The 27,897-nt window shown below is 44.5% G+C and overlaps 3 protein-coding genes across 4 annotated transcripts; 1 reads left to right on the top strand and 2 right to left on the bottom strand.

Annotated features, from left to right (window-relative positions):
- Window positions 1-902: 902 nt before the first annotated feature.
- LOC108939567 (calcium/calmodulin-dependent protein kinase II inhibitor 2-like) lies at window positions 903-4,577 on the bottom strand. Its single transcript, XM_029248833.1, has 2 exons — window positions 3,269-4,577; window positions 903-2,315 (listed from the first exon to the last, which is right to left on the bottom strand). Exons 1-2 carry the CDS (start codon window positions 3,435-3,437, stop codon window positions 2,245-2,247), a joined length of 240 nt encoding a protein of 79 aa, XP_029104666.1. The 5' UTR covers window positions 3,438-4,577; the 3' UTR covers window positions 903-2,244.
- Window positions 4,578-4,869: 292 nt separating this feature from the next.
- chrnd (cholinergic receptor, nicotinic, delta (muscle)) lies at window positions 4,870-13,398 on the top strand. 2 transcript variants are annotated; one of them, XM_018760871.2, is made up of 13 exons: window positions 4,870-5,140; window positions 5,615-5,836; window positions 6,596-6,741; window positions 7,302-7,346; window positions 7,769-7,878; window positions 8,215-8,370; window positions 8,521-8,633; window positions 8,725-8,925; window positions 9,870-9,981; window positions 10,215-10,329; window positions 10,528-10,738; window positions 10,971-11,089; window positions 12,666-13,398. In XM_018760871.2, the coding sequence occupies exons 2-13, from the start codon at window positions 5,779-5,781 to the stop codon at window positions 12,849-12,851; spliced, it is 1,572 nt and encodes a 523-aa protein (XP_018616387.1). In that variant the 5' UTR covers window positions 4,870-5,140; window positions 5,615-5,778; the 3' UTR covers window positions 12,852-13,398. The 2 variants fall into 2 exon arrangements, with proteins under 2 accessions (XP_018616387.1, XP_018616386.1); XM_018760870.2 differs by having other exon boundaries at window positions 10,215-10,389.
- A 233-nt stretch (window positions 13,399-13,631) lies between these two features.
- lipib (lipase, member Ib) lies at window positions 13,632-21,548 on the bottom strand. The gene is made up of 10 exons (XM_018761014.2): window positions 21,494-21,548; window positions 19,738-20,114; window positions 19,255-19,363; window positions 19,060-19,161; window positions 17,899-17,988; window positions 17,129-17,296; window positions 16,855-16,944; window positions 15,764-15,872; window positions 15,327-15,500; window positions 13,632-15,209 (listed from the first exon to the last, which is right to left on the bottom strand). Exons 1-10 carry the CDS (start codon window positions 21,543-21,545, stop codon window positions 15,119-15,121), a joined length of 1,362 nt encoding a protein of 453 aa, XP_018616530.1. The 5' UTR covers window positions 21,546-21,548; the 3' UTR covers window positions 13,632-15,118.
- Window positions 21,549-27,897: the final 6,349 nt, after the last annotated feature.

Below are 27,897 nucleotides of genomic sequence, written 5' to 3'. Positions count from 1 at the left end.
GTGCTATGATGGACTGGCATCTCATCCAGGGTGTACTGTGCCTTATGTCCTATCCCACTGAGACAGGCACCAGAGCACTCTGGTTGCATTGGACTACATTTTTCTTGCATTGTCCCTTCCAAACCCACACACATTGACTGAAACCATTTGTCTCAAGAAGGGTCACGGCAAACCGGAGCCAAACCTGGCAACACAGGGCATAGGATTGGAGGGGGAGGGGACACACCCAGGGCGGAACGCCAGTCCATCACAAGGCACCCCAAGCAGGACTTGAACCCCAGACCCACCAGACAGCAGGCACAAACCAAATCGGCTGCACCGCTGCACCCTCTTCCTTCCAATCCCTTGCAGTAGAAATTAAATTAACTGTGATATGAGAATCAACTCCACTCGCTTTCTTGGAAACCAGAGATTGCATCAGGACAATTCCCTCCCGTATCTAGAAAAAAGTCTGAAAGATCCCCTCTTCCCTTGTTTCAATACTAAGGGAAGGCAAGAAAACATAACCAAGTATTACTCCAATGCCCTCTTTGTCCCACAAGTTTAATGTTGCTACTTCCCAAGGTGGGAATGGATATGACTGTAATTTATTTGTATGAATCAATATTTAGTATGGTTAAAATGCTATTATGACTGCATGAATATTGCACTGGGGAAATTCAGGCTGAATAAATGGTTTTGCAGCCGAAAGACCTATTTTTGGACTTTGGTATTCCGTCTTTGCAAGTCACAAACTGAATTTGGGTGGGCACAATTAAGTTTTGCATCGATTTCAGGGGAACAAATGTATACAAACATACATTATGAACACAGTTATAGTAATAAGAATAGTAAAGGAAAGTTCAGCACCTTTGCTTTGTCTCACTGTATTTATTCATTCACCTAATACTGTGAAAGGGCATCATAATATACAATTTATCATTCTTAGAATGTCAGAATTTCCATTTCTGTTTCATAAATGTATTGAAAATATTTAGATATCATGCACATCAAATAATGGCTTGATAGTCTTTAAGAACGGTACAAAATAGTCACATAATAAACAACTTTATACATACATAGCCGTTATTACATAGATGTAAGTAGATATGCTGATGAACCGTTACGGACTGTAAAATCGTGAACACTACCCATTTCATGCTTCATAATAACAGCTTACTAATTACGTGTGCAAAAACACATCAAGAAATCTTAAAGTAAAATACTTGACAGAACAAGCTAATGAAAATAAAATTTCAGATCATGGCCTTTTTTTTTTTCGTCTCAATCTGAGCACACTCTCCTTGGTGGACTGTAAACGTTACACTGGCGTATGAGCTTTTTTAAAATAACAAACAGATTGAAATTAGATATAAAAATACACATATGAAATCTGTTTAAAAAAAAAAAACACAGTACGCGCTGTAATGAGCGGTGAAAATGCCCTTTCGTTTTGGCACCGGAGCAAACCGTCATGCGAAACAGATGGAAAACGTTCGGTTGTGTGTCATTATTTTAAATATATATATATATATGTAGAGAGAGAGAGAGAGTAATAAATCGCCTCTCGTGTTCGTCGTCCCTTCTCTACGTTTAACTGTCCAACGACGGTGCTGGAAAAAACATATATCTACGCTATTTTTTGCCGTAAATATACCGTTTAAACACACAAAAATTGGCAGAGCCAGAAACGAATGCAAAAAAGAAGTGTTCATGTATAACAAAGAACGCAGATTATTCTCGGCTGTGGCCTGTCTTATTTTACACGCGTCGCTGGGGGTTTTCTTTGTTTTTGCACGACGCGGCGTCGCGAATGTTGCAGTTTCGCAGCTCCGTCTTCTCCGTGCGCAGCGTCGCCAGCCCGTCTCACACTCTGCAGGGGTAGAAACGGGCTGATGGCGATCAGCACACCTGGACATGTTTCTGTGGTCGTCGCAGTTGCATACAGGGCCCTTTCTGGAAGAATGTGCTGAAGAAATGGTAAAGTGCGTCCATCGCCGTGTGTCGCTGCGCGGACCAGCAGCGTCTCGTGCAGCGGTGGTCTAAATTTGCGTTTTGTCTGGTGAAATGCCAACAACAATAGCTCGATCTCTCTCTTTCTCTCCCTCCCCCTGTCTCTTCCTGTGTTCTTCTAATCCGGCGTTCTCCATCGCCAAGCGCTTTGTGCTCCCTTGCAATCCTTCACAACTCAGCATCCGACAAGTGTGTCCAGCAGGTGATCATGATGTAAATGTGATGAAAAAACACTGAAGGCATCACTTGTGTTTACACACCGGCTCGTGATTTGTCCGACATTCCTTTGAGCACCTCGTGTATTCGGTCGTCTTCGATGACCACTGCAAAGCAGGAAACAGATGTTTAAGAAAATGCTTATTTTGCGCATATAAAAAGTCAGAGTAAGACAGCCAGTTTGACCAAAATTAATAGTCGCCTACATGTGGTTAAGGGATTGCCATGAGACTTTGATGGCACAGACTGCAGTCCCAACTGTCAATCCCACTACAATCCCACACTGTCGAGGGATCTTGCATCCCGCTTTCCCACTTGGTCTCCTTCTGCTCCAAGCTCTTACATTGATATTAGCTGTAAGTTAAGCATGAACAGGTTGCCACGTGGAGCCACGTGTGTGTCATAGATGCGCTGCTGCAGCAGTCGGGTCCCCGCGGCACCTGCCTCCGCGATGCTGCACATTATTAAATTGCGGAACGCGTCCGTGCTGCACCAGTTCAGGCGGTGCCAGGTACAGTACCGTTCTCGTTATTACTGTATTCAAAAGCTGTCCTTCATGTTCTACGCACTCACTGCAGAGATTAGTAGAAAACAAGCACGATGATCACGATGTCCGTGTATGCACAACAAGCAATGTCTCCAGTTCTCGGCTAGTTTGTTCTACATTCATTGATTCCAGTTTACATCAAAACATTTTCCACTTACTAAGAAATGTTAAAAATACATTTACATGTACATATTCATTCAGCAGACACTTTTCTCCAAAGCAACTTACATGTCATGTGATCTGGTAGAAAAAACCATGTGTTCATTACATGATGAGCAGGAAGACTCGAGACACTTCGATACAGATGCGTGATAAGTACAGTTAGTTTGTTTCTTTCCACCATATGAATCAGTGTTCATCACACGAGTAGCTGATAAAACTATATGAGAATATCAAGCACAAAGTATCAAGTACAAAGACTTGCTGCTCACATGATGATTTCTTCACGAGCTCTTCACGCACAACAACAACGAAGAAGCGCAGTAAAAAACGTTCTCAAATCCGAGCTCTTACCGTGCTTGGCTCTGCCGATCTGAGCAAGTTTGGGGGGCCTTTTTGCCTGCGATGCCCCAAAGAAGGAATTGGTGTCCTGCAGCCCGCAGCTGAAGGAGATCTGGTTCACGTCGCTCTCCGCCGCGTAGCCGTTCATTTTGCCCTCGCTGTACGGCAGGACCTCGGACATCACGGCACACGACTGGAGAGTGCAGCCTCCAAAAGGCAAGCAACGAAACAATAATCTGTCGCTTTGTAACTCCCTTCTGCTGGAGGCGGCGCGGGATGCGAGTCACGGACGGAGCCGGAGCCGGGAGCACGGGACCACCAGCCACCGCCCGCGTCGCGCGAGGAACTGCTGTCGTGCTGCGCGCGCTCGCAGGGGTCTGGTGGGGAAGGCTGGGAGATCCCGGGACAATGAAGGAAATCCAGTCGCAAGAGTGAAGTCATCCATCCGAGTTTACAGTGATGCGGGGAGGAGTGGGTGTACTGTAGAAACCCGCGAAGTAGAGAATTATGGTGACATCAGCTGGCCAGAATAATAAATAACAACGTTCTAGGGGGAAAACAAATACAGATGTTGTTAGCCCGTGCTGCGTGCAGTTTCTTCTTTATTCAGACTCACGCGCAGGCCCGCGTGGCATAATAATGATTATGGACAGCCGTCACTCGCCGAGTCACGAGACAAATCTTTCCCAGCTCCGCGTTTCAGCGTCAAGTTTTTGCCACTCGCATGTAATTAAGCAGGAATGAATGAATTCATTTCTAAATTAATTAATGAGACTGAGTGAAACCGAAAATAACCGAAATAGGGTGTAGGTCCCAAGTTCCTGCTTCGTTCAAAACAGCACAGCACAGGTGTCATGATGACAGATATGATCATGTCTCTGTGGAAGTGCGACATGACCGTCTACGGTCAATACTCATACTGGACGTCTCGCATGGAGAATTGACACAAACACCGACTCGCTTGAAAGTGCTTAGATATATTTTTTACGTTTTTGTCCTGAAAATAACGATTCGTTCCCGCCGGTATTGGCCCCATCGCTCAGTCCGTGTTCGATGAACACGACAGTGACAGTCTGCGCACGTGTCGTGTTGTAATTTGTGTTCGGACTCTTTGTAATCATCATGTCAGACAAACACTGACATTTGACTGTTATCGTGGCGTGTTATGCGTTAGTTATCAATAGGACAACAGCGAATCTAAGAGCTTAGTTATTCTTGTCATTACTGAGTGAAATGCCTTACAGATTGCCACCTCCACAAAAAATCAATGTGACGTCGTCGTTGTGCACTGAGAACCCGAGGATACGTGTGTGTGTGTGTGTGTGTGTGTGTGTGTGTGTGTGTAACTGCCACACGAGAAGCAGCAGCAGGCAGGCACACAGATGCTTCAGTAAAAAAAAAAAAGAGCTCGTGTATTACAAGTGGATATGTACGTTTTCTTCTCGGAAACTAAGCACCGCCCTCAGCCCGGATTCCAGCCGTACTGTACCGCACACGTTCCCCGAGTGCCGACTGCCTCGCGCTTCCCCGTCACATATACGCGGGAGCCGTTTTTCCACAGGCGGATGACGTTTGACGCCGTTTGACGTCGCCCGACGTGCGCGTCACTCGCGTTCTGGGAGCTGAGTGCTTGTTGCGCGAGCCGCTCGTTGAGCAGCTGCGTCTTTGCACACGTTTCTCTTACGTGTAGCCCGCGTGTCCCAAATGCGACAGTTTTTCCTGCGAATTTGTGGTAAAAGCCCGCCACACAATAGCGGATGTCGACCGATTTGTTTTGCGGTCTTAGCTTTCGCGGCGACCAAGTTTAAATCAGCCAAGTTCCCAGTCCACTCACACTGTCACTGACTGACTTGTCTGTCACTGTGCTGCTGAGCAGCAGTTTGAGTGAGTTTCTTCGCGCGTCTGTAGCTTTTTTTTGTGTTTGTGCGTGACAGCACACACACTGGATATATATAATATAATAAATAATTCTCAATGTATTATACGTCATTATGATTTTGGCAATGTACATATCCGGCTGCTGTACACTGACATAATTATAATTGTGTAGAGCAGCTCACGTTTAGACACGGCGCCTTAGTCTAAGGCTTAGTTAGATACAGATCTTGTGTCTATTAATTTAAGCACAGGTGATTTAATAAGCCTCATTGATTATTTTTACTTGTACGTATTACTCGAGCTGCGAATAACTTTTCCCTTGTCGTGTATTTACAGTGTTGAGAATCAGAATGTGTGTTTGGTCATGGGCTTTGTGTGTATACTAGTTTTGAAAAACTGCTGCTGTATTCTGATAATGTTGCCATCTAACTGGGAAGACTGAAATCCCACATGCTCCTTTGTTGCTTTGTTGTCCACCAGTTCCCTGTCTCCATGCCCTCCCCATGATGCCCTAGACTCAACGACGGGGCTATTTTTTGCCATTTGTTGCCTCACCTGCTACTGTCACTCACTACTGGGTATAGAGGGACTTGCCTAGATTTTGTCACTGGAGTTTGTGGATGTGACGGAGGAACAAAGCTGAAATGAAAATCCCTTGTTTTCTTCTGTCCATGCTGCTTCTCCTGTTGGTCTTCGTAGCAGGTAAGCCGTGAATCAGACAAGAGTTAAAATGGGCCAGCAAAATAATGAACCGCAGTACTGCAAAACAGATTCAGTAGCATTTACAAATACATTCCAATACATCAAAGCAAAGGTTAATGCAGATTTAAACAGCAAGAATGTTGTATTTACATATTTATTTGTTTTCTGTGTTAATGACTTATCATACCATATGTTGTTTTAGAAGTAATTTATTATATTTTTGCTGAGTGGTGTCCTAAGAATATCATCTTATTATAGTTGTAAATTGTCTTGAGTCTTTTTAATGTAGAATGCCCAGGAGGGGTGGGCAAGCACTGGCACTTGGACCCCCAGAGGTTTTCCCCCTGCCTTTTGGTTGGGAATTTTTTTGTTCATTTCCTCCTTGGCCAATACTAGCCATACTTACAGTTTTACTAACTGGGTGGATACTGTAGCAATTTAATAAATAGACTACTCTCTGTCTTATGTCTCTGTTTAGTGTGCTGTTTCACTTTGCAAGAAGAGCACTCTAAAAATAAATTGAATATCACAATTGAATCATTTGATTTTACCTTGAATTACATATAAAAGGGAAGGACATTCATTGTATCTTGCGATTTTCTTGCTCTATTAATTATACTGCTCAGAAAAGAAAAAGCTTCCTAAAATTTTCATGAAAATTTTACAAATTTCTTTATTGGAGCAATGTCTGTATGCTGTGTGATACAATGCAAAGCCAAGCTCTCTGCTGAAACCTGTTTGACTCTGTGCGCATTTCAGGAAGCCTGGGAAGAAATGAGGAGGAGCGCCTCATTAACCATCTGTTCAAGGAACGTGCCTACAACAAGGAGTTACGGCCAGTGGCCAGCAAAGATGAAGCAGTGACTGTCTATCTGGGCCTCACATTGTCCAACCTGATCTCACTGGTATGCCTTTTAGGAGCATCTCTATATTTTTCTACCCTGCTTCCATAGTTCTTGGATGGGCAGCATATGAAAAAAATATGTCTTCTCCACCATGCTGGACTTCTCAAAATTAATACAGGTCTAAGTTTCATGCCAGAAAATTCAACTGGCAGATTTTTGCAAGAGTTCCTTTATTTAGAATATAGGCTATACAGTACAAAGGGGGATGCGGTGGCGCAGCGGGTTGGACCGGGTCCTGCTCTCTGGTGGGTCTGGGGTTCGAGTCCCGCTTGGGGTGCCTTGCGGCGGACTGGCGTCCCATCCTGGGTGTGTCCCCTCCCCCTCCGGCCTTACGCCCTGTGTTGCCGGGTAGGCTCCGGTTCCCCGCGACCCCGTATGGGACAAGCGGTTCAGAAAATGTGTGTGTGTGTGCTATACAGTACAAGAAGCCATAGCCAACATGGACATACCCCCATTTAGTGGATTCAATAATAGTAATTGTGGTTTACAGTAATAATACATTTCTGTACTTTCAGTTAAACAATGTTTTGTTTTGATGTGGCTGGCTTTTAATTTTTTAGAAAGAAGCTGATGAAACTCTCCTGACCAATGTGTGGATGGAGCATGTAAGTAAGGAGACATATAGACCCAGTTCTTTGTTAAACACACTGCTAAATCTGTCAGAAATATTCCCAGTGCCATCTAAGCTTGTACCATCTAAGCTTGTACTATAGCAGTCAGAAATACTCCCAGTACTCTGAGTGTAAACACTTTAACTCCTGACAGAACACCTCTAATAAACTTCATAGGAAACCAGTTGGCATTGTTTGCTAGTACAATGTAATAATGTAATAATTACATTCTCCTGATCTACATGGTGATATATGTGTTTGGAGGGACCGATTTAGATGAAGCCTCCCACCTGGTACACACCAGCACTAAAGCATATTTGTATATCCCCAAACTGGAAAGCCATGCTCAGGTTACACTGCTTTGCAGACAGCATCTGTGGGATCACTCATCTGTGTGTATGGGTATGTGTACACAGGGATGGTATGACAGCAGACTTTCATGGAACAAGTCAGAATATGGGGACATTGACATTTTGCGCCTGCCCCCCAGTATGGTCTGGCTGCCTGAGATTGTGCTAGAGAACAAGTAAGTGAGAGTGTATTGATTCACACATACAATTGCCTCATCCCTATCTTCTGGGGAGCTGAATCCAGCAGCCTACTGGTCACAGTGCCTTATTTATGTATGCATGTATAGGTTTGTTTTTTAGCTGACAGATTTACGCAAGCTGAAGTTAAGGTTGTATATTAATGTATTAACAATTTGCCTATTTATGCAAAAGGGTATTCTTAATTGAGAAATCCAGGATTAGTACCTTGCTGAAAGGTATTGTAGCAGGAACAGAATTTGAACCCAGGTCCTTTGGTTGCAAGGCAATGGCTGTTACTACTAAATGACCTACCTTGCATTTCACCTCTGCAGCAATGATGCCCAGTTTCAGGTGGCCTATTACTGCAACGTCTTGGTCTATGACTATGGCTATGTCTACTGGCTGCCTCCAGCCATCTTCCGTAGCTCTTGTGCCATCAATGTCAACTACTTCCCCTTCGATTGGCAGAACTGCACACTCAAGTTCAGGCAAGGACCACATATGTGCTGAAGTAACTCAAATGTTTAAGTAACTCCAGTCATTGGCATGAACACCCTCAAGTAACTGTTGCTTTACCACACCAGTCTAGTATTGAGAGCCTTTGTCAGCATGGTTTTTCCACTTGTTTTCTTGTCCAGTTCCCTGACCTACAATGCCAAGGAGATCACCATGCAGTTGAAGGTAGATGAAGATGGCCTTGGGAGATCTTACAAAGTAGAGTGGATTACCATTGACCCTGCAGCCTTCACAGGTAGCAGTGCACTTTCCTTCTCCACCATCCCTTTCTTTTTTTCATGAACAAAATAATGTTTTGTTGAGAAGCTAATAGCTGCTTCCCTCAGAGAATGGGGAGTGGGAGATCATCCACAAGCCAGCCAAGCGGAACACATACAAGGATATCCCGCTGGAGAGCAACAAGCACCAGGACATCACCTTCTACCTCATAATCAAGCGCAAGCCACTCTTCTACATTGTCAACATCATCATCCCCTGTGTACTCATCTCCTTCCTCGCATCGCTGGTCTACTACCTACCAGCAGACAGTAAGAGCTCCCTCTGCTGATCACACTATGCATACTTTTAGGGAAATGTCAAAACGTGGACCTTTTTTGCAATACTTACATTTGATAATACAATGCGAGGGGAATACGGTAATTGTTCTGATACTTTTATCAGCAGGTGCACTGAAAATCATTATACACCTGCAAGCTTAACCTTTCCCTGTTTAACATAAGATACTTTATTGTCACTGTATACAATACAATGAAATTTCGTATGGCAACCCTCGGAAGAACAGCAGCACAAAGAAGACTTGATACAAAAAACCAAATAAGTTAATAGGTAAATAAGTTAGTAAATAAATAAATAAATAAGAATTAAGACAGAATAAATACGAATTGCACTGAAAAGCTTTGGAGTCTTCAGTCCTTAGCAGCTTTCGGGGGGGCGGAGTGGAGTAATGGAGGTGGCAGCTGGCTTTGTGATCAACCTCCTCTTGGTTGAGCAAGGAGGCTGTGATGAAGGCCACATCTCTGGGGAAGAAGCTGCTCCTCAGTCTGCTGGTGCCGGTTTTTACTGTCCCACACTGTTTTTGCCAGACAGCAGAGGGTCAACCAGGGAGTGACCAGGTGTGTGGTGTCCTTGATGATACTGCCAACCTTCTTTCTCAGTCGGCTTGCATAGATTGTGTCCAAGTTGGGGAGCTCCACCCTGACAATCCACTGGGCCGCCTTCACCACACAATGCAGATCTTTCCGCTCGGTGGCTGTCCAGCTGGCATATCACACAACAGCACAGTTGGTCAGGATGCTCTCAGTGGCAGTCCTCTATAGAAATGTCCTGTATCTTATGTCCCCAAACCTTTGTGTGTACCTGCAAGTTTTTGAGTGATTGCAAGTGTGTGCGTGTGTATTTGTGCATGTTTTGAAGCATATGCATTTGTTTCTGTGTGCAAGAAAAAACAGACAGCATGCTGTTGCTTCTACAGGTGGGGAGAAGATGACCCTGTCCATCTCTGTTCTCCTGGCCCAGTCTGTGTTCCTGCTGCTGGTCTCCCAGAGGCTGCCTGAAACCTCCATGGCCATCCCCCTTATTGTGAAGTACGGGCAAGCCGGTTGATGATGTAGTACTGTAGACCACACTGGCACTGAGTGGATCGATGGAAGCAGTGTCTCCGGTTACATGTGTGTAGTGCATGTTGATTTTCCAAATCAGGGCATGTATGTAGTTTTCAAGCACTGGTGCACTAACCTTTGCCTCGATGTTATTTTAATTGAAATGAGTGTAATGTTCTGTTTGCCACTGATATGATCTCGGATGACTCCCCCCTCAGGTACCTTATGTTCATCATGGTGCTGGTCACTGTTGTCGTACTCAACTGTGTCATCGTATTGAATCTCCACTTCCGCACCCCCAGCACACATATCATGTCTGAGTGGACCAAAGAGGTACCGAGGCTAATCTCTCCCTTTTTACATCAGTACATCTGCATGGCTGCTGCACAGCAAGTAAATGTTGTCAATAAAGAAAATATATAAATAATGTCTTAATAAATTGATACTGAAATAAAAAAGGCCTTGGCAATGTGGGAAAGCATTTATTCACATCTTGTTCTCCACCTGCATGGGTCCTTCAACTTCCCTCAGTTCTTTCTGGAGAGGCTCCCTCGCCTTCTGCATATGTCACGGCCAGCGGAGAGTGAGCCCGGTTGGGAGGGGGCTGTGCCCCGGCGTAGCAGCTCAGTGGGCTACATTGCCAAGGCTGATGAGTACTACAGCATCAAGTCACGCAGTGAGCTCATGTTCGAGAAGCAATCCAAGAGACACGGCCTGTCCCCCCGCGCCACCCCTGCTGCACGTAAGAGAGAGGCCAGTGCTGCAACTAACAGTATGCAACACAGGACACTCACACACACAGGAAGTTGGACAGCACCACATTCCATCACGCAAGACAGTTGTTTACGCATGAATATATTTATGTAAGCAACATTAAAAAAATGAAATGCAGATTCAAAGAAATATACAGTATGTAGGAAAGTAAAATTTGCTCCTACCCCAAACCTCTGTGTATTCTATTGTTCTCCATTTAGCATGCAAATTGAACAGTGAGGATGTTGCGAGTGAGCAGCTCTTTTCCGAGTTGAAGCCAGCAGTGGATGGAGCAAATTACATTATCAAGTACATGCATGAGAAAAACGATTACAATGAGGTAAGAGGTCTTGATGACTTTATACTGCTGCTAATGCCAAGGTGGAGGGAGAAAACATTTCTGACTTGTTTGGCTTACCTTTCAGTTTCAACTCATCCATACAGGTTTACAAGGTGTATGTGTCACAGGGTGCACCCCATCTCATTTACATTTATTCATGTAGCCGATGCTTGTCTCTAAAGTGACTTATAGTGTTAAACTGCCTACAGTTATTGACGCATTTACATTGCTGGGTGCATTTAGTGACCCATTGTAAGCAGTGTGCCTAGCAGTGTAAGTAACCTTGGCGAATAAGGTGTGTGGGCTGATAACACTACATAGATGTCATTGGAAGTTGCTTTGGAGAAAAGCATCTGCTAAAGAAATAAATAAATGTAAATTTAGTTGAGCAATTTAGGCTAAGTACCTTGCTCAAGGGTACTACAGCCAAAGGTGGGATTCAAACCTGTGACCTTTGGGTCCAAAACAGAAGATTTAACCAGTGTTCTACCACCTCCCCTGCCTTCTCTGTTGTTATGTTACATATGAATGATGTCACTTGTGGTCTTCAGTTGTTTCATATACCCTTAGAATGTTTGTTCAGAATATCATGAGGGTTTTGGGTTATCAAGTCTATAGAAAAAACAACTGATGCTTCCTGTTAATCAATTAATTGAACGACATTGCAAGCCAAACTAGTAGGTCATTCAAACACGTCCTCAAGTTAACATATCAGAATCAGAATCAGAATCAGAACGAGCTTTATTGCCAAGTGTGTTCGCACATACAAGGAATTTGTCTTGGTGACAGGAACTACCACAGCACAGACAGAATGACAGTGACAAGACAGGTGAGAAGATAGAGTATGTGAGCAAGGGATAAAAAATATTTAAAAATATAAAGTACCCAATATACAAAAATAGTCACTAGATACAAATGCAAGGGAGTGTGAGTAAGAGATATGTGATAAATAGTTATAAATATAAACAGCATTATGTATTGCACGGTTTACTCTCTAGGGGAGAGATTTAGGTGTTCATGAGGTAGATGGCCTGAGGAAAGAAACTTTTCTTATGCCTGGCTGTCCTGGTACTCAGTGCTCTGTAGCGCCGGCCAGATGGCAAGGGTTCGAAGAGGAAGTGGCCTGGATGTGAGGGGTCTAGAATGATTTTGCTAGCCCTTTTACTGACTCTGGACGAGTGCAGTTCTCCGAGAGCTGGGGGGGATGTGCCGATGATTCTTCCAGCAGTCCGAACTATCCGCTGCAGTCTTCTGATGTCTGACTTCGTAGCTGAGCCGAACCAGACAGTTATAGAGGTGCAGAGGACGGACTCAATGACTGCAGAGTAGAATTGCATCAGTAGCTCCTGTATCATGCTGTAATCCAGAAAAATGTGTATAAGCATAGCTGACTCTTGTAGGTGTCCTATAAAATAATTTCTCAATTTGTTGTAATCATTTTTTTACCATTGCACTATTTCTTCTATTCTTCACTATTTCTATTCTGCACTATTCTTCATCTAGTATTTTACAAATTCACCAACAAAAATCTTTGTACTCCTGCAGAAGTTCTTGTTGTTTCTCCCCTCTCCCCAAGGAAAAGGATAACTGGAGTGGAATTGCTCGAACCATCGACCGCCTCTGCCTCTTCTTGGTAACACCAGTCATGACTGTGGGAACTATTGCCATTTTTGTGATGGGCATCTACAATCACCCTCCACCACTGCCATTTGAGGGGGACCCATACAACTATTTGATAACCAACAAGCGCTTCATAGTTTGAGGACGTTCATGCCAATGACTGAAGTAACTTGAACACTGAGTTACTTCAGCACACATGTTGTCCTTGTCTGCGAGTTTTTGACCCAAACATAACAGATATGTGGTATAGTGCTTTTTGTCAGTATGCTAGAACAAATATGTTTGGCTTTGGTTCAGTGGTATTAAAGAGATTAAAGCTGCGATCTGTGAATGTTTGTTTTTAAATAGGCTGGAAAGGAGAAAAGTTCTTTCCCAACTTCCTGCTCACATCCTTTTGGAGTTGAGAAGATGTTACAGTGGAAGGACTACGAGGTTGTAACCAAGCAATGGAGTGCAATGAGAGGTTGTTACCAAGCAAAAGATTTGCAATTCTTTAAGACTTGAGGTTTAGTGAAGTTTTATTCCAGAGCACATGTTGGGTCTGCAGAGTTTAATGGTAACTGCATTGTGTAACAGAACATCCATGGAAAAATATATAACCTGAACAAAATATTTTATATGCATAAACTTATACCAAGATTTTTACCTGTGTTTTTGTTTTGCTATTACAGTTTTTGGGGGGTGCGGTGGCGCAGCGGGTTTGGCCAGGTCCTGCTCTCTCGTGGGTCTGGGGTTCAAGTCCCGTTTGGGGTGCCTTGTGATGGACTGACCGCAACCTTGCTTGGGACAAGCAGTTTCAGCAAGTGTGTGTGTGTGTGTGTGTGTGTGTGTGTGTGTGTGTGTGTGTGTGTGTGTGTGTGTGTGTATTTCAGTTTTCCATGCTGAAATGTATTTTGTGGCATCTCACATTTTATTTGCATTTTTGTGTAGACAGCACAGTAAAATATTGAAACTCATTAGAGCATATATTCACAGTAATTAATCTGTGTGATATCCTCATATACTATCACACAAAACTGTTCCCTGCTCTGGAATCATGGATTATAGAAAGAGTTTAGTCATTCTGAATAATTCAGGAATTATTAACTCTGTTGACAATGTCATACTAAGACAGAAACGCTGATGAAATTATAATAACTATACAATTTTACAGTTTGAGCAGACAACCTGTTTTCTTTCTGAGGATGCTGTGAAATATTTTAGGGCATTTTGTAGGTAAAATGTGTTTGATTAATGTAGTGTTTTGTGGGTTGCATTTGTTGTTTTGAAAATGTAAACTTTGTTTTAGGTATAGAATGTAGATGATATGTGACTGATCATGATTTTGAAAGAGTAATTTACAATAATACTATTAATAATAGTACTATTATCAGTAGTCCCAAATGCAATCAAAACACAGTAAAAAATAATGGATGTAGTTACACAATATGTTCTTTTTTAATTCACTTTCATCCAGATATAAAAAGAGTTCAATGTAATAAAAAATTATACATGGATTTATGTGTAATTGTACATGAAAATATACAGTTTGTTAAGTATTTTGAGGAGCCATCGAAAGTCTGCTAAAAAAGCTGTTACTGACACTGTGATGCTGCTGGAGAAGCCAAGAGTGATTCTTGACTGCAACCTGTTAAGGCGTAAAAGGGGAGGAGGCTAAAATACTTCAGCAATTTCCCGAAGTGCCCTGAAGAATGAGAAATTACATTACTTACAAAACAATTGTGTATATGTTTTACTTCCTATGTACCACATTCTTTGAGCTTTCTTTGTATGGTTGTGCTTTGGCACTAAGTGTCTAATACACCAGTAAAGTGTTGTCAAACTGATCAATACAGCAGAATCTCCCAATTAAAAGACTACATGATTTCAAGATTACTTATTTAAACGACATAGAGTTGCAGTTACAAACCCTGGTCTTGGAGATCTCCAGTTCATAAAGAACGTATTTTAATTAGCATCCAATTTACTTTTGCACCTTTATGTGAGCTATCAAAATAATTGAATACTTCAGTAAAGCAATTAAGATCAGGTAAAGCAAAATCCTTGGTGCAGGACCCATGAGACCTGGTTTTACCGTGCATGAAACAAATGATTAATTTTGAAAACAACTGAATCTATGATGCTTTAAAGAAGAGCTCTGAGGTAAACATCAGTAGGGCTGAATTGGAAGAAAAATCATTGTGTGCCAGGTCAAAACAAATGGGCTTAATGTCACTGAAGTTCAGATCAGGGCAGCTGTATCCTTGACATTATCCCTCAACCCTGTAGAGGTCATCTTGGCTTCCCCTAGGATTGACTGAAAAGCAGGACCTTCTAAAAGCAGAAGGTACCAAGACCTCTTGACACTGACTGGGACAAGACACCCTACAAGGGAACAGGAACTCAGTTTTTGCATATTGTTCACTAATGTCAGTTCAAGTGAGATTCTTCACATGGCATGGGTCTGAAAGACATCTCTATGTTTTCCTCCAGGATGATGTCATAGCGACAGAGCAGAGGCCTGGGAAAAAGAGGGATGGTTATAGCAGGGCAAGCAAGACCCACAGATGCTTGTGAGAGAGCTCAGGCAGGGGGCAGGTAATGATATGGGTGGAGTTACCAAACACAAGACACCAACCTGTCAGAGTTCTCTAGCGGTGTGAGCCGTAGGCGGAGCAATCGGAATTTGTACTTGGGTCCAATCATGTTGCCTGTGATGAAGCGAATGGAGATTTTCTGTACTGGATGCAGATCTTCATCGAACTGAGCCAGCATGCGGGTGGCTGTGTATTGCTCAAACCGAAACACTTTGCTGTGGCAGAGATGAGAGAAGACAGAAGGAGGCCAAAAAAGGTAAAAGTTATTGGGACGAGGTAGAATGAAATGGGTGGAATTGGAAGGTGAGACAGATCAGGATGGATGTGGGAGTGCGTGAGTTAAGTGGAAATTAATGTATGGATTTAGGTGGTGACTAAGGATCTGAAGGTGGGGCAAAGACTGCAGGACCACATCTCATGGTGACAGCTGGTCATTCTGCACAAAGGTGAAGCAAGCAGAGGGCTGCACTGTACTCACTGGTCCATTCGAGCTTCTATCACTTTCTTGCCACTATGCAGTTTGATGACCACAATCCCCCAGCGTGTGAATTGGTTCCATGTCACCATGTCTACCCTGTAGTTGGTCTCTGTTGTGATGGAAAACAAATTTCCCTTCTTTATTTGTCTTTTGGACATCTCTGTCTTCTACTGGGGAACTCCTGTCTTTGAGACAGGCTGGAGTCTATCAACTGATGTAGGTAAAGGTTCATAAAAATTCAAGATTCTTTGTATTACATTTATTTTTTCAGCAGACGCTTTTGTCCAAAGCGACTTCCAATAAACTCTATGTAGTATCATCAGCCCACACACCTTATTCCCTAAGGTAACTTACACTGCTAAATACACTACTTACAATGGGTAACTCATCTATACATCAGTGGAACACACACACACTCTCTGTCACTCACACACTGTGGGGGAACCTGAACTGCATGTCTTTTGAGTGTGGGAGGAAACCAGAGCACCCAGAAGAAACCCGCGTAGACACGGGGAGAACATGCAAGCTCCACATAGGCTTAGCGGGGATCGAACCCACATCCTCTCACACCACCCAGGCACTGTGCCACCGTGCCACCTTTTTTCACTGTTGTGAAATATTCATTTCAATGTATTTTTAAAGAGTGCTCTTCTCACGCAGTGACACAGAGCGCTTTAATGCAGGCAATAAGGCAAGAAAAACAAATACATCAGATAAGAAACAAAGAAGACAGTTGACTAATGATTACCATAATATAGTACTTTTATAGAGCTAAAAGTATGCCTACTGGCCACGAAGGAAAGGAACAAAAACTCCCAACTGAAAATCGAGGGAGAAAAAAAACCTCTGGGGGTCCAAGGGCCAGCGGCGGGCCAGCGGCTGCCCACCCCTCCTGGGCATTCTAGATTAAGTAACAATTATAAGATAGTTTACAAGTAAAAAAATAGTTCAGTATAAGGACATTTTGTGAAAACTAGATCCCTGAAATCTGAACAGGACTGCTGAATCACACTGTTTATGCTAAAACTAATGCTACTCGTTGTGAAGTAGCTGATAAAGATGTATTATGACTGTATTTCTGTTTGACTCACTACAGAAGGGGGGCTCTGCACTGGTGGAGAAGTACGTCTTTGTCTGCCCCAGCCGCACCACCGCATCCCTCCATTCGCTGACCTCATATCCTGTAAGCAGATAAGTGTCAGCAGCCACAGTCCACACCTCTTCTTGTCACCTTTATTGTAATGCTTCCTGTCTCATTTCGTCACCATACTGTTGTTATCATTTTGACTGCTTGTATCAGTTTTTTTTTCTTGTTGCTTTTGCAAGATGCTCCTTGTGTAAGTGTTGCCAACCAGAACATCTCACCAAGGACTGGGCAGGGGACAGGCCTCAAGGATTCACACTGCAGGCATCGCCCATCCAGAAAGTCATTGTAGGATGAGCATGGGTAGGCTGTGAATTTGCAGGTTTTGTTGAGGGCACACAGGAAGAGGAAGACTGATCGCTGGTGGTCACACACAAAGTAAGACTTCCCTGTTGGAGTGAGTTTGTTAAGGCACACATGAGAGGAGTCCCAGTTTGAGTGCATTCTGTGCATCACTTTCACAAATGGCCCTCAATACATTTAAATACAGAAGATTAAATGTTGAGGCTTTATTATACAGAGATTAGTCTGTAAAAAAGACGAATTCTTGCTGCCTTTGTATATGTGATACCATGAGTCTAAAACATGTAGACTGCTGGGTATTACACACTGTATGTTGGTAATCTCTACAATGATATCTCAGGATATTTAGGCTGGAGTATCCATTGATGCTTTAGTTTCTTTGGTATATAATAAAATATGTCTGCTTTTTAAATTCTCTTCATTCATTTGTTTAAATGGTTCATATGTATATTCCGTCAAGGAAGAATGCATGTAATGATGGCAAAGCAAAGGTACGAGATTCACTCAAGCAACCAGAATTGTTGTCTCACAACCCTACTTTGCCTGCTCAAGGCATTTTTTGGCCCTCTAATGATTTAAGATCCTGTTTCCTTTTCCACATTTCATTTCAACCATAAAGACCTAATATTAACTTGCCCAGAGCTCCTGTTCAAAGTATAATATAGGCCACAAAGACCTGTGTACCAACCTGAGAAGATGGTCTTGGGGCAACCAGGTTGGTCCGCTCCTCCATTGGCATAGAAGTCAATGTGGCCCAGTGACCCCTTGTAACCTAGAGCTGTTGTGACATGTCGAATAGCTATGTCATTCACTCACAGCACACACAAAGTATCCAAAAACAACAATACAGAAGAAAAGTTGCACATAAAGAAAACATGTAACTCCTACATGTTATACAATAGTCTAAGAAACACACACTATCTTCATGAAGAGGCCTCAGTTTGTGTGTCAGTGAGAGATCCCAACCTACAGTCAAAGATCATAACTCCAACTGGAAGGCCTGACCACAGTCTTCACCCAGCTCATATCAAAAGGAAGCTCTGACCACACCATGGCCACAGCAGCTGCAGCAGATGGATCAGCAGTTGGACTTAATGCTGGGAAACTCAGTGGTTGTTTGCACTATAACCATTTATGGAGCTAAATAGAGAGGTTTTTTCTCTTACTGATACTTTGTAAAATTACCAAAATTGCTCTGGCCATGTTGCAGTGGGCTGGGAGTAAATAGAAACCGTAAACATGGTGGCCCCATATTCTCCTCTCATATCCACAGAAAGGTCAATTTGAGTCGGCCCTGCATATATTCATTTAGTTGACATTTGTTCATTTGGCAGATGCTTTTCTCCCAAGGAACATTTCAGAAAAAAAAAACATTAAAATGGTGCAATGTAGTTGCAAGTACAAATTTGGTGGGAAGATTACAGTTTTACCACTATGAAGAGCTTTTATGTCGACAGCCATATCTCGCTGCTGGTAGAAACTGTAGTGTTTTTTCACACATCAGAACACAAGCACCCTGCATTCATCTGTGGTCCTCACAGAAGAAACTAAATGTACATCCAGAGCAACCCCCCTTGCAAAAATTACATTTATCTGATGCTTTATCCCAAAGCGACTTATAATGTTAAGGTACTTACAGTTATTTACCCATTTATACAGCTGGGTAATTTTACTGGAGCAATACAGGAAAAGTATCTTGCTCAAGAATACTACAGCCAGAGGTAGGAATTGAATCGGCGACTTTTGGGTCCCAAGGTAGTTGCTATAACACAATTCAGGTGATACAGGATATTGTAACAAAATAACACATTTATAGCCCACTAAAATTCAATAAACAATTAGGGCCTACCATCCATGTCAGTGTGCAGGACATCCACAAATTGGGCATCAGTTGGGTCTAGGCGCTCTCCTGGGGGTGTGCCTGTGAATAGAGGTCCAGCTGGGTCCAGGGCTGCGAGGAGGGATACAGTCAGATGTAGCTAAAGCCAGTTTACACACAGTAGCACAAAAAGTAAAATCACCATCTTCATGATGAGTGCCTGACCTGTTATTCGACCAATTTTGCCCTTCAGTGTTGCCCCCACAAATCCAGCCACATGTGCCCCGAGGCTGACCCCAATCAGGTGCACGGAACTCAAGGAGGCACCATTATCCTAAACAAATGCAGCACAGTGCATGAGGGCAGAAGCCCAGACATGGAAAGAGCAACAACTCACAGAGTGAGACCAGCAGCACTGACAGAGATAGAACACTAGTCTCAGGGAGCGACAAGGAGCACAAAGATGTAGAGATGGATGGATGTGCCATCAAGTTGAGTCCACCTCATAGTAACCACGTGTGTGGTTTCCAAAGGGGAAAAGTCAAGAATGGAAGTGGTTTGCCATTGGCTTCTTCCATGCATGTCTGAAAGGGCACAAACTGAGCTGGATTGAAACTCCAGGCCCACTGAGCAGGAGCAGAAGCCCAGAGAGAGAGAACAGTACCTCACAGACCCAGTCGAGCCATAAGCTTCTCGGGTGTCACTTACCTGCATTTTTTGAATGAAGGCCGAAATGTTAGCAGCAACACTGCGGGTGTTGGTGACAGCGGTGAAGTAGTTGAGATTTGCAGCCCCACGGTTCCAGTCAACCACTAGAATGTTCATGTCCTCCTGGGCAGCAAGCAGTCGTACAATATGGTCCACCCAGATTGGTGGTGCCCCTGTGGGTCTGTAGCCGTGGATGACCATTGTCGTTGGCAAGGTCAAGTTGAACAGTGGCTGGGCCAAAAAGTTGTTGTGAGAGAGCTCCTGGCCACAGTCCAGGTTGGCTCGAGTGTAGAGCAGCAGCTTCACGTACAGGTTGGTGCCTATGAAGCACTCACGAAAGTCCAGGTCAGTGAAGTTGTCACACTCACTGCCTTTACCTGGAATACAGGGGATTGGCTTATGTTTTATTTCAAAGAGAAAATGCTTCATAATTTCTTCCCTCCTTTAAATTAATACAGTGGAATCATTCAGGAAGCCTTGTGGGAAATTACCTTGAAGGTTTAGAGATCAGTAGAGCTATTAAAAACTTGAACACATTGCACGTAACCTAAAATCTATCCTTCACTGATGGGATCCCACAATTCTGTTCATCCTTTCTCTGATGAGATTTAGTTTCTGATCCATGACGTTTTAACAAGCGAAAGCAGTTGCATCGGTGTGTTCTCTTTACACACTGTGTGTGTTTGCACGCATGCATGTGGATGCAAATTACATATCCTCCCATGATAATGAGATAATGTCACTGTCAACACCCGTCATCCTTTGTGTCAGTATTCTGACAAGCCTTACAGGTTTAGCTTATATGCAGAAATACAGTGTGTCGCACAAAGGCTCTGAATGTGAGCCAGATATGTGCTTCCTTGGTTACAAGTCAGATGAATGGGGTACAGTATCAAGGGTCAATGGTTAGTGACAGTGGTATTGCGCCTTCATTTATGTGCGAGCTGGAGGTCTGAATGCAAGGTGTTATGTCCCAAAAGCACCTACAGCAATTTCTGTCCATCTGTCAACCATAATTCCAGGCCTTTGTCACAGAATATATGCCAAAATTAGAAGTGTCCCAAACACTTGCAATTATTTTGCATTATAATCCAAAAGCAGAAAACATGAAAGTAACTGTTCACAGGACAATATACCACTCTTGGGGGTGGTGTGGAGGTGGATTTAGTATGTCACTCTCAATTTTTAAAGAGAGTGGAATAAGTGACCCCAGGAGCTTCATTTTGCATCATCCCTACAGGGCCCTTGTAGTGTTTAACAGTGCTGCTGCAACTGAATGCCGTGCTACCAGTGTGTCCGAGTTGCTCATTTTTCCTGCCAACTCTGAGAAGCTGGGGAGGGTTGTCATGTGTATAGCATTAGAGCTGATCTGTGCACTGGAGTTAACATGCCTGCCCCTAGGACAATTGGATCAATCTGCTATATAAAGTGTTCCCTGGAGCTTGTTCCATCACTTGCTCAACTTTTCCACACTCACCTGTACTTGTGGCCATAGGGGCATCATAATACAGTGACCTCAGTCCTACTTAGTACCAACCTCACCCCAGTGTCCATCATCCACAGCATGTGTCAGTTAGGTGGTAAACCTTGAAGTTCTTCTTGCACTCTGGAAGCTCTGCCAGGTTTGACTACACTTGCAATAGCCAGCCTGTTAAATCCAGTTACACCCCCCACTACTGCCACAATTTCCATTATAAAGCCTTTCCCACTCACCCACTAGCCTAATGCTGCCATCGAAGTAATGTCCAAAGCTTACCTTTGCAGAGTATGATGGACACCATAAGACCCAGAAGCCACCATGGTGCCATCCTGCCGAGGTAGGAAGAGCAGTTAGACATGTGCATAGTGACTCTGAGAAAGAAGAGGACTGACAAAAAGGAGCACATTGACAAACACACAACCAGACAAACTGAGGGCAGAAGTCAGCAGTCAGACACGTGCTAAGTTCAACAGAGACGAGTTAATGAAATGTCTGTTAAAGATGCTGGAAGGCAGCAATCAAGATATGAGAGCTCACACCCTTTGAAAAAGAGAAAGGAGAGCCATTGTTAACATTTCTCTTAGTTGTAATTTAGCTGAATATGATACAAAACAATTCCAGTTCACCCTTTTGATCATATCCGAATGCTTACCTTCAGTTCTAAATTCTGTACAGGAACATGCTGCACATTTAAATGTATTCATTTACCAGAAAAAAATGTACAACATGCAGTACTAATGCTGTGGTTTGTGATTTGACTTCATCATCAAAGGGTATGTTCAACCAAATATGACTAATGAAATTCATATAGTTAATTTCATCCATCTATTAATGGGAGCAGCTTATCCCTTTCATGGTAAAGGTAGAATGGAGCCAGTCCTGGGAACTGGGCTTAAATCTTGCTAAGTATGTGCTGAATTTGTATGTTACCCTCAAATGTACAAGGATTTCCTCTAGGTGCTCTGGTTGCTTTACACAAAGCTCAGAGGTGTGTTTCAATTGTACTGTCAAATATTGTAAAATTTTAACTGGCCTTAGTATCTTAGTATCTAGTGTTAATAATTGCATGATTGTCTCGCAATGGCCTGGTCTGCCATCCACACTGTACCCTGCATGTGACCCTGTGCATATTATTATTACTTTAATTATGTTGTTCCTCACTTAAAGCTTTTATTCAAAGTAAAAAAGTATTTGACCTATTTATAAAAGTGGGTATTTTGAGTAGTGCAAATCAGGGTAAGTATCTTTCTGAAAAGGGCTTCAGCTGGAAGTGGGGTTTAAATCTGTACCTCTGTTCTCTATACTCAACCTGTTGCTCCTCTACCTGTACTGAATTCTTTCACCTGCTTGTGCCAGCTCCTCCACCCGCGCCCCCCTAGCTCTTTAGGATATCCCACAGGATAGAACTGCGGCCAGGCCACACTGTAAGTGCTGCACAAGTATGGCAACAGAGATCAGAGGTAGATTACCATGGCTGACTATCTCCTAATCCTCTGCCGTCAGCAGCATCAAATCCACTTAGCGAAGCAAGCTCTCAAAAAACTTCACAAGCCACAAATAAAAAAGTGCTGTTACACTTCTAGATAGTTTGCATCAAACAGATGCATGCATATCATCCTCATTCTCTAGTCACGTAAAGAAAAAACTATAGCAGAGCTCATGGTAGTTCAGAACATTATTTTTGTGATTAAGTTAGTGACATTATTTTGTCACTGACTCCTGTGTATCTTTGACTTTATGTGTGAAGAGTTACATCTGAATGTGTGTATGTTTTGGGGGAACAGACATATTTATATGTGCGTGCATGTGTGCGTGCGTGCGTGCGTGCGTGCGTGCGTGCGTGTGTAACTGTATGAGTGTTGAAAGTAAACTGGTCCCACTAGGACTACATTCTCTACATCACATACATCCACAAGATCACTTAAACTAAACAACAGTTTCAGAGTCCAGGGACAGTGAACCTACTGCCTTACCTGTGAATAGAAGAGAAGAGCAAACAGCAAGAGAGTAGAGTAATCCTGGGGGAAGAGGAAGACGTCTCTGACTGTGACACAGCCAGTGAGCCTCAGCAACACCGCTGCCTCTTAACCACCTCTTTTTATATCCCAGCCCTGCCAGATCACGCCCAAAACCAAGCCTCATCTATCCTCAGACCACCTGCCAGGGCAGTGACAACACTTCAGGAAAGTGAATGTCTCATCACGGCTCTATCTGATTTTTCATCCGTAATAGTGCTCTATCAAACTATTTGCTCTGGTTTTCATTCTTTTCACTGCTGATTCCAGCTATCGAGGCCTCAGCTGTTCAGCCAGAACACAGTCACACAGACTAACTGAAATCTCCAACTGCAAGCTCTTGTTTGCTATTTATTCGTTGTGTTTTTATTTCAGCTGAACTTTTTAAATTCGATTTTCATTGTTTTTCAGCAATATACATGTATATGTGCATATTCATTTATGTTTTCATATGATAAAACTTTTTCAGACATTAATGATTATTGTCATTTACCAATCCAGGGAAAATGCCTTGCTCAACGAGAAGAGACAGGAATACGTGTCTTACCGAGCTTTCGCTGATTGTGAATCTAGATGTTTCTCTGATGTATCACCAATGTAGATGTATCTCACCAGGCCACAATACCTACGCATTTCCAGCAGAGGGCATCACAGTGTCTCAGTGCCCCTTTGCTCAGGCTGCTGCTGCCAACAGAAGCACTAACGTTCGTGTTCACACCGATTCAAGTTGACACAATGAAAAAGACCAAAACCGACCCAGACACACTTTGAAGGATAAGATAAGATAAGATAAGATAAGATAAGATAAGACTTTATTGTCTGTTTGCACAGAAATTTGTCTTGCTTCACCAGCTCAGCAATCAATTTACCTCAGAAATCACACAAAACAATAAAAAGCCATTACATAAATACAAATCCACAGAAACAGCATGAATAAATATGCATTTGCATTTAGTGCAGGTACATCAATCAAAATCCAAACAATTAATGGGGTGTATCTGCTTGTGTGTGTGTGTGTGTGTGTGTGTGTGTGTGTGTGTGTGTGTGTGTGCAAATATGCGTGCATAGGGTAGAGGGGGGGTTACCTCTTTGACCTGATGTAATGAGGAATAAAAGAATGTTTGTACTTTTTCCTCTTGCAGTCTGGCACCCTAAAATGCCTCCCAGAGGGCAGAAGCTGAAACTCCTCATGTAGAACATGAGAATGGTCTGAACTGATCTTCTCCGCCAATTTGAGGGTATGCTTGGTGCAACTGTCGAGGAAACAATTTACCAAAGAATGACCCACCATCTTTGAGCAAATGTTCAGCAGTCTTAAAATTCTGCTTTTCAGCTTAACTGAGAGGCCACAGAGCCGAACCGGGCTTCTGTATAGCAGAATGCTGCGAATTGTGGAACAAAAGAATAAATAAAGGATCTCCCTGCTGACACCAAAACATCTGAGTCTCCTCAAAAAGTAGGTTCTCTGTTGGACCTTATTACATATGTAATCCACATGATATGACCAAGATAGGGCATTATCCACACACACACTCCCAGATATTTGAAAGTTGAGGACTGCTTTATAGGTTTGTTGTGAATGGTGACTGGAACTGGTGTGAACTGTGTGGATCCAAAAAGGATTTCCTCTGTTTTGATGGGATTTAAAATAAGGGCATTCTGGGTATGCCATTGGACCACTGTGTTCACACTGTCAAAATAGGAGTCTGGCTTCTCCCCCTCGGCCATCAGTGCTACCAATGCTGATACAACTAGAGAAACTTAAACACACATGCCCAACCATGTCTTGAAGTCAGAGCACATCCTAAATAAAATGTAAATGGTTATGCTTGCGGGGTGGCTGGTGGCGTCGTGGTTGGAGCAGCTACCTTTAGCTCTGCAGGTGGCTGGTTTGATCCCTGCCTTCCACTGTAGTGGCCTTGAGCAACATGCTTGCCCTGCAATTGCTCCGGTATCTTTGCCTGGCTGTGTGCCTGGGTATCTAATTGTGGCCCTGCGATAGACTGGCATCCAGTCCAGGGTGTGCACCCCCTTGTGCCCAGTGTCTCTGGGATAGGCTCCGGCTCACCGTGACCCTGTTCCGTGTAACTGGCTATCGAAGTTGGTTGTGCTTGTTTGTGAGCTTACTCATTACCCTACCCTTTACTCTTTCTCTGAGCATGATCAGCCTTGCAGTGCACACTGTGCAACCACCCTGACACCAAGACTGCAGGCCACCAGGGTGGGTGATGGAACAGCATAGCTAGGGTACTACTGCTCTAGACTAAAACACTGTTGTTGCTTACAAGAACCTGCAGCAGAGCCTCTCAAAGGCTCCATTTTCACAACTCACCAGTTTCCTCCTAACTGCCAGTGACACAAGAGATGTGGCCGTTTGGTTGCTGTTGGTCTAACTGTCACAAAGTCACCCCACTATGTCAAGAGTTTCATACATCCATCCATCCATCCATCTTCCTCCGCTTTTATCCGGGGCCGGGTCGCGGGGGCAGCAGTCCGAGCAGAGTACTCCAGACCTCCCTCTCCCCGCACACCTCCTCCAGTTCCTCTGGGGGAACCCCAAGGCGTTCCCAGGCCAGCCGGGAGACATAGTCTCTCCAACGTGTCCTGGGTCTGCCCCGAGGCCTCCTCCCAGTGGGACAAGCCCGGAGCACCTCCCCAGGGAGGCGTCCAGGAGGCATCCGGAACAGATGCCCGAGCCACCTCAACTGGCTCCTCTCGATGCGGAGGAGCAGCGGCTCTACTCCGAGCTCCTCCCGGGTGACTGAGCTCCTCACCCTATCCCTAAGGGTGCGCCCAGCCACTCTGCGGAGGAAACTCATTTCTGCCGCTTGTATCCGCGATCTCATTCTTTCGGTCATGATCCAGAGTTCATGACCATAGGTGAGGGTAGGAACGTAGATCGACCGGTAAATTGAGAGCTTCGCCTTACGACTCAGCTCCCTCTTCACCACAACAGACCGGTACAATGACCGCATTACTGCAGACGCCGCACCGATCCGTCTGTCGACCTGCCGCTCCATTTTTCCCTCACTCGTGAACAAGACCCCAAGATACTTAAACTCCTCCACTTGAGGGAGCAACTCCCCCCTAACCCGGAGGGAGCAATCCACCTTTTTCCGACTGAGAACCATGGCCTCGGATTTGGAGGTGCTGATTCTCATCCCCGCCGCTTCGCACTCGGCTGCAAACCTCCCCAGTGCACGCTGCAAGTCTTGACTTGATGAAGCCAACAGGACCACATCGTCCGCAAAAAGCAGAGACGAGATCTCGCGGCCACCAAAACAGACACCCTCCGTTCCCTGACTGCGCCTAGAAATTCTGTCCATAAAAATAATGAACAGAATCGGTGACAAAGGGCAGCCCTGGCGGAGTCCAACATGCACCGGGAACAGGTCTGACTTACTGCCGGCAATGCGAACCAAGCTCCTGCTCCGGTCATACAGGGAACGAACAGCCCGTAGCAACGAGCCCCGAACCCCATAATCCCGAAGCACCCCCCACAGGATGCCACGAGGGACACGGTCGAATGCCTTCTCCAGGTCCACAAAACACATATGGACTGGTTGGGCAAACTCCCACGAACCCTCCAACACCCTAGTGAGGGTATAGAGCTGGTCCAGTGTTCCACGGCCAGGGCGAAAACCGCATTGCTCCTCCTGGATCCGAGGTTCGACTATCGGTCGGATTCTCCTTTCCAGTACCCTGGCATAGACTTTCCCAGGGAGGCTAAGGAGTGTGATCCCCCTGTAGTTGGAACACAATCTCCAGTCCCCCTTCTTAAAAGAGGGACCACCACCCCGGTCTGCCAGTCCAGAGGCACCGTTCCCGAACTCCACGCGATGCTGCAGAGGCGTGTCAGCCAAGACAGCCCCACAACATCCAGAGACTTGAGAAACTCGGGGCGGATCTCATCCACCCCCGGAGCCTTGCCACCGAGGAGTTTTTTGACTACCTCAGCAACTTCAGCCAGGGTAATGGACGAGTCCCCCTCCGAGTCCCCAGCCTCAGCTTCCTCTACGGAAGGCGTGTCGGAGGGATTGAGGAGATCCTCAAAGTACTCCTTCCACCGCCCGAGAACATCCTCAGCTGAGGTCAGCAGCGCACCACTTCCACTGTAAACAGTGTTCGTGGAACACCGCTTCCCCCCTCTGAGTCGCCGGACGGTTTGCCAGAATCTCTTTGAGGCCGACCGAAAGTCTTCCTCCATGGCCTCACCGAACTCCTCCCAAGCCCGAGTTTTTGCCGCGGCGACTGCCAGAGCCGCGCTCCGTTTGGCCCGTCGGTACCCGTCAGCTGCTTCAGGAGTCCCATGAGCCAGCCAGGCCCGATAGAACTCCTTCTTCAGCTTGACGGCATCCCTTACTTCCGGTGTCCACCACCGTGTTCGGGGATTGCCGCCGCGACAGGCACCGGAGACCTTATGGCCGCAGCTCCGAACAGCCGCACCGACAATGGAGGAGCGGAACATAGTCCATTCAGACTCAATGTCCCCCACCTCCCTCGGGACCTGGTTGAAGCTCTGTCGGAGGTGGGAGTTGAAGACCTCTCTGACAGGGGCCTCCGCCAAACGTTCCCAACAGACCCTCACTATGCGTTTGGGCCTGCCAGGTCTGTCCAGCTTTTTCCCCCGCCATCGAATCCAACTCACCACCAGGTGGTGATCAG

This window comes from Scleropages formosus, chromosome 24, assembly GCF_900964775.1.
Source record: "Scleropages formosus chromosome 24, fSclFor1.1, whole genome shotgun sequence".
NCBI lineage: Eukaryota > Metazoa > Chordata > Actinopteri > Osteoglossiformes > Osteoglossidae > Scleropages > Scleropages formosus.
This window is presented reverse-complemented; position numbering and strand designations above follow the sequence as displayed.

Bases quoted from the DNA above. Each gene is read 5' to 3' on its own strand.
- lipib (XM_018761014.2), bottom strand. From the start codon at position 21,545: ATGGCACCATGGTGGCTTCTGGGTCTTATGGTGTCCATCATACTCTGC. The intron at 17,297-17,898 runs GTTGGTACACAG...TCACTCCAACAG, and splicing joins CCCCAAGACCATCTTCTCAG to GGAAGTCTTACTTTGTGTGT. The intron at 15,210-15,326 runs GTTGGTGTCTTG...TCTTTTTCCCAG, and splicing joins CCGCTAGAGAACTCTGACAG to GCCTCTGCTCTGTCGCTATG.
- chrnd (XM_018760870.2), top strand. From the start codon at position 5,779: ATGAAAATCCCTTGTTTTCTTCTGTCCATGCTGCTTCTCCTGTTGGTC. The intron at 8,371-8,520 runs GCAAGGACCACA...TTTCTTGTCCAG, and splicing joins AACTGCACACTCAAGTTCAG to TTCCCTGACCTACAATGCCA. The intron at 10,390-10,527 runs GTAAATGTTGTC...AACTTCCCTCAG, and splicing joins GCATGGCTGCTGCACAGCAA to TTCTTTCTGGAGAGGCTCCC.
- LOC108939567 (XM_029248833.1), bottom strand. From the start codon at position 3,437: ATGTCCGAGGTCCTGCCGTACAGCGAGGGCAAAATGAACGGCTACGCG. The intron at 2,316-3,268 runs GTAAGAGCTCGG...CCTGCTTTGCAG, and splicing joins GATCGGCAGAGCCAAGCACG to TGGTCATCGAAGACGACCGA.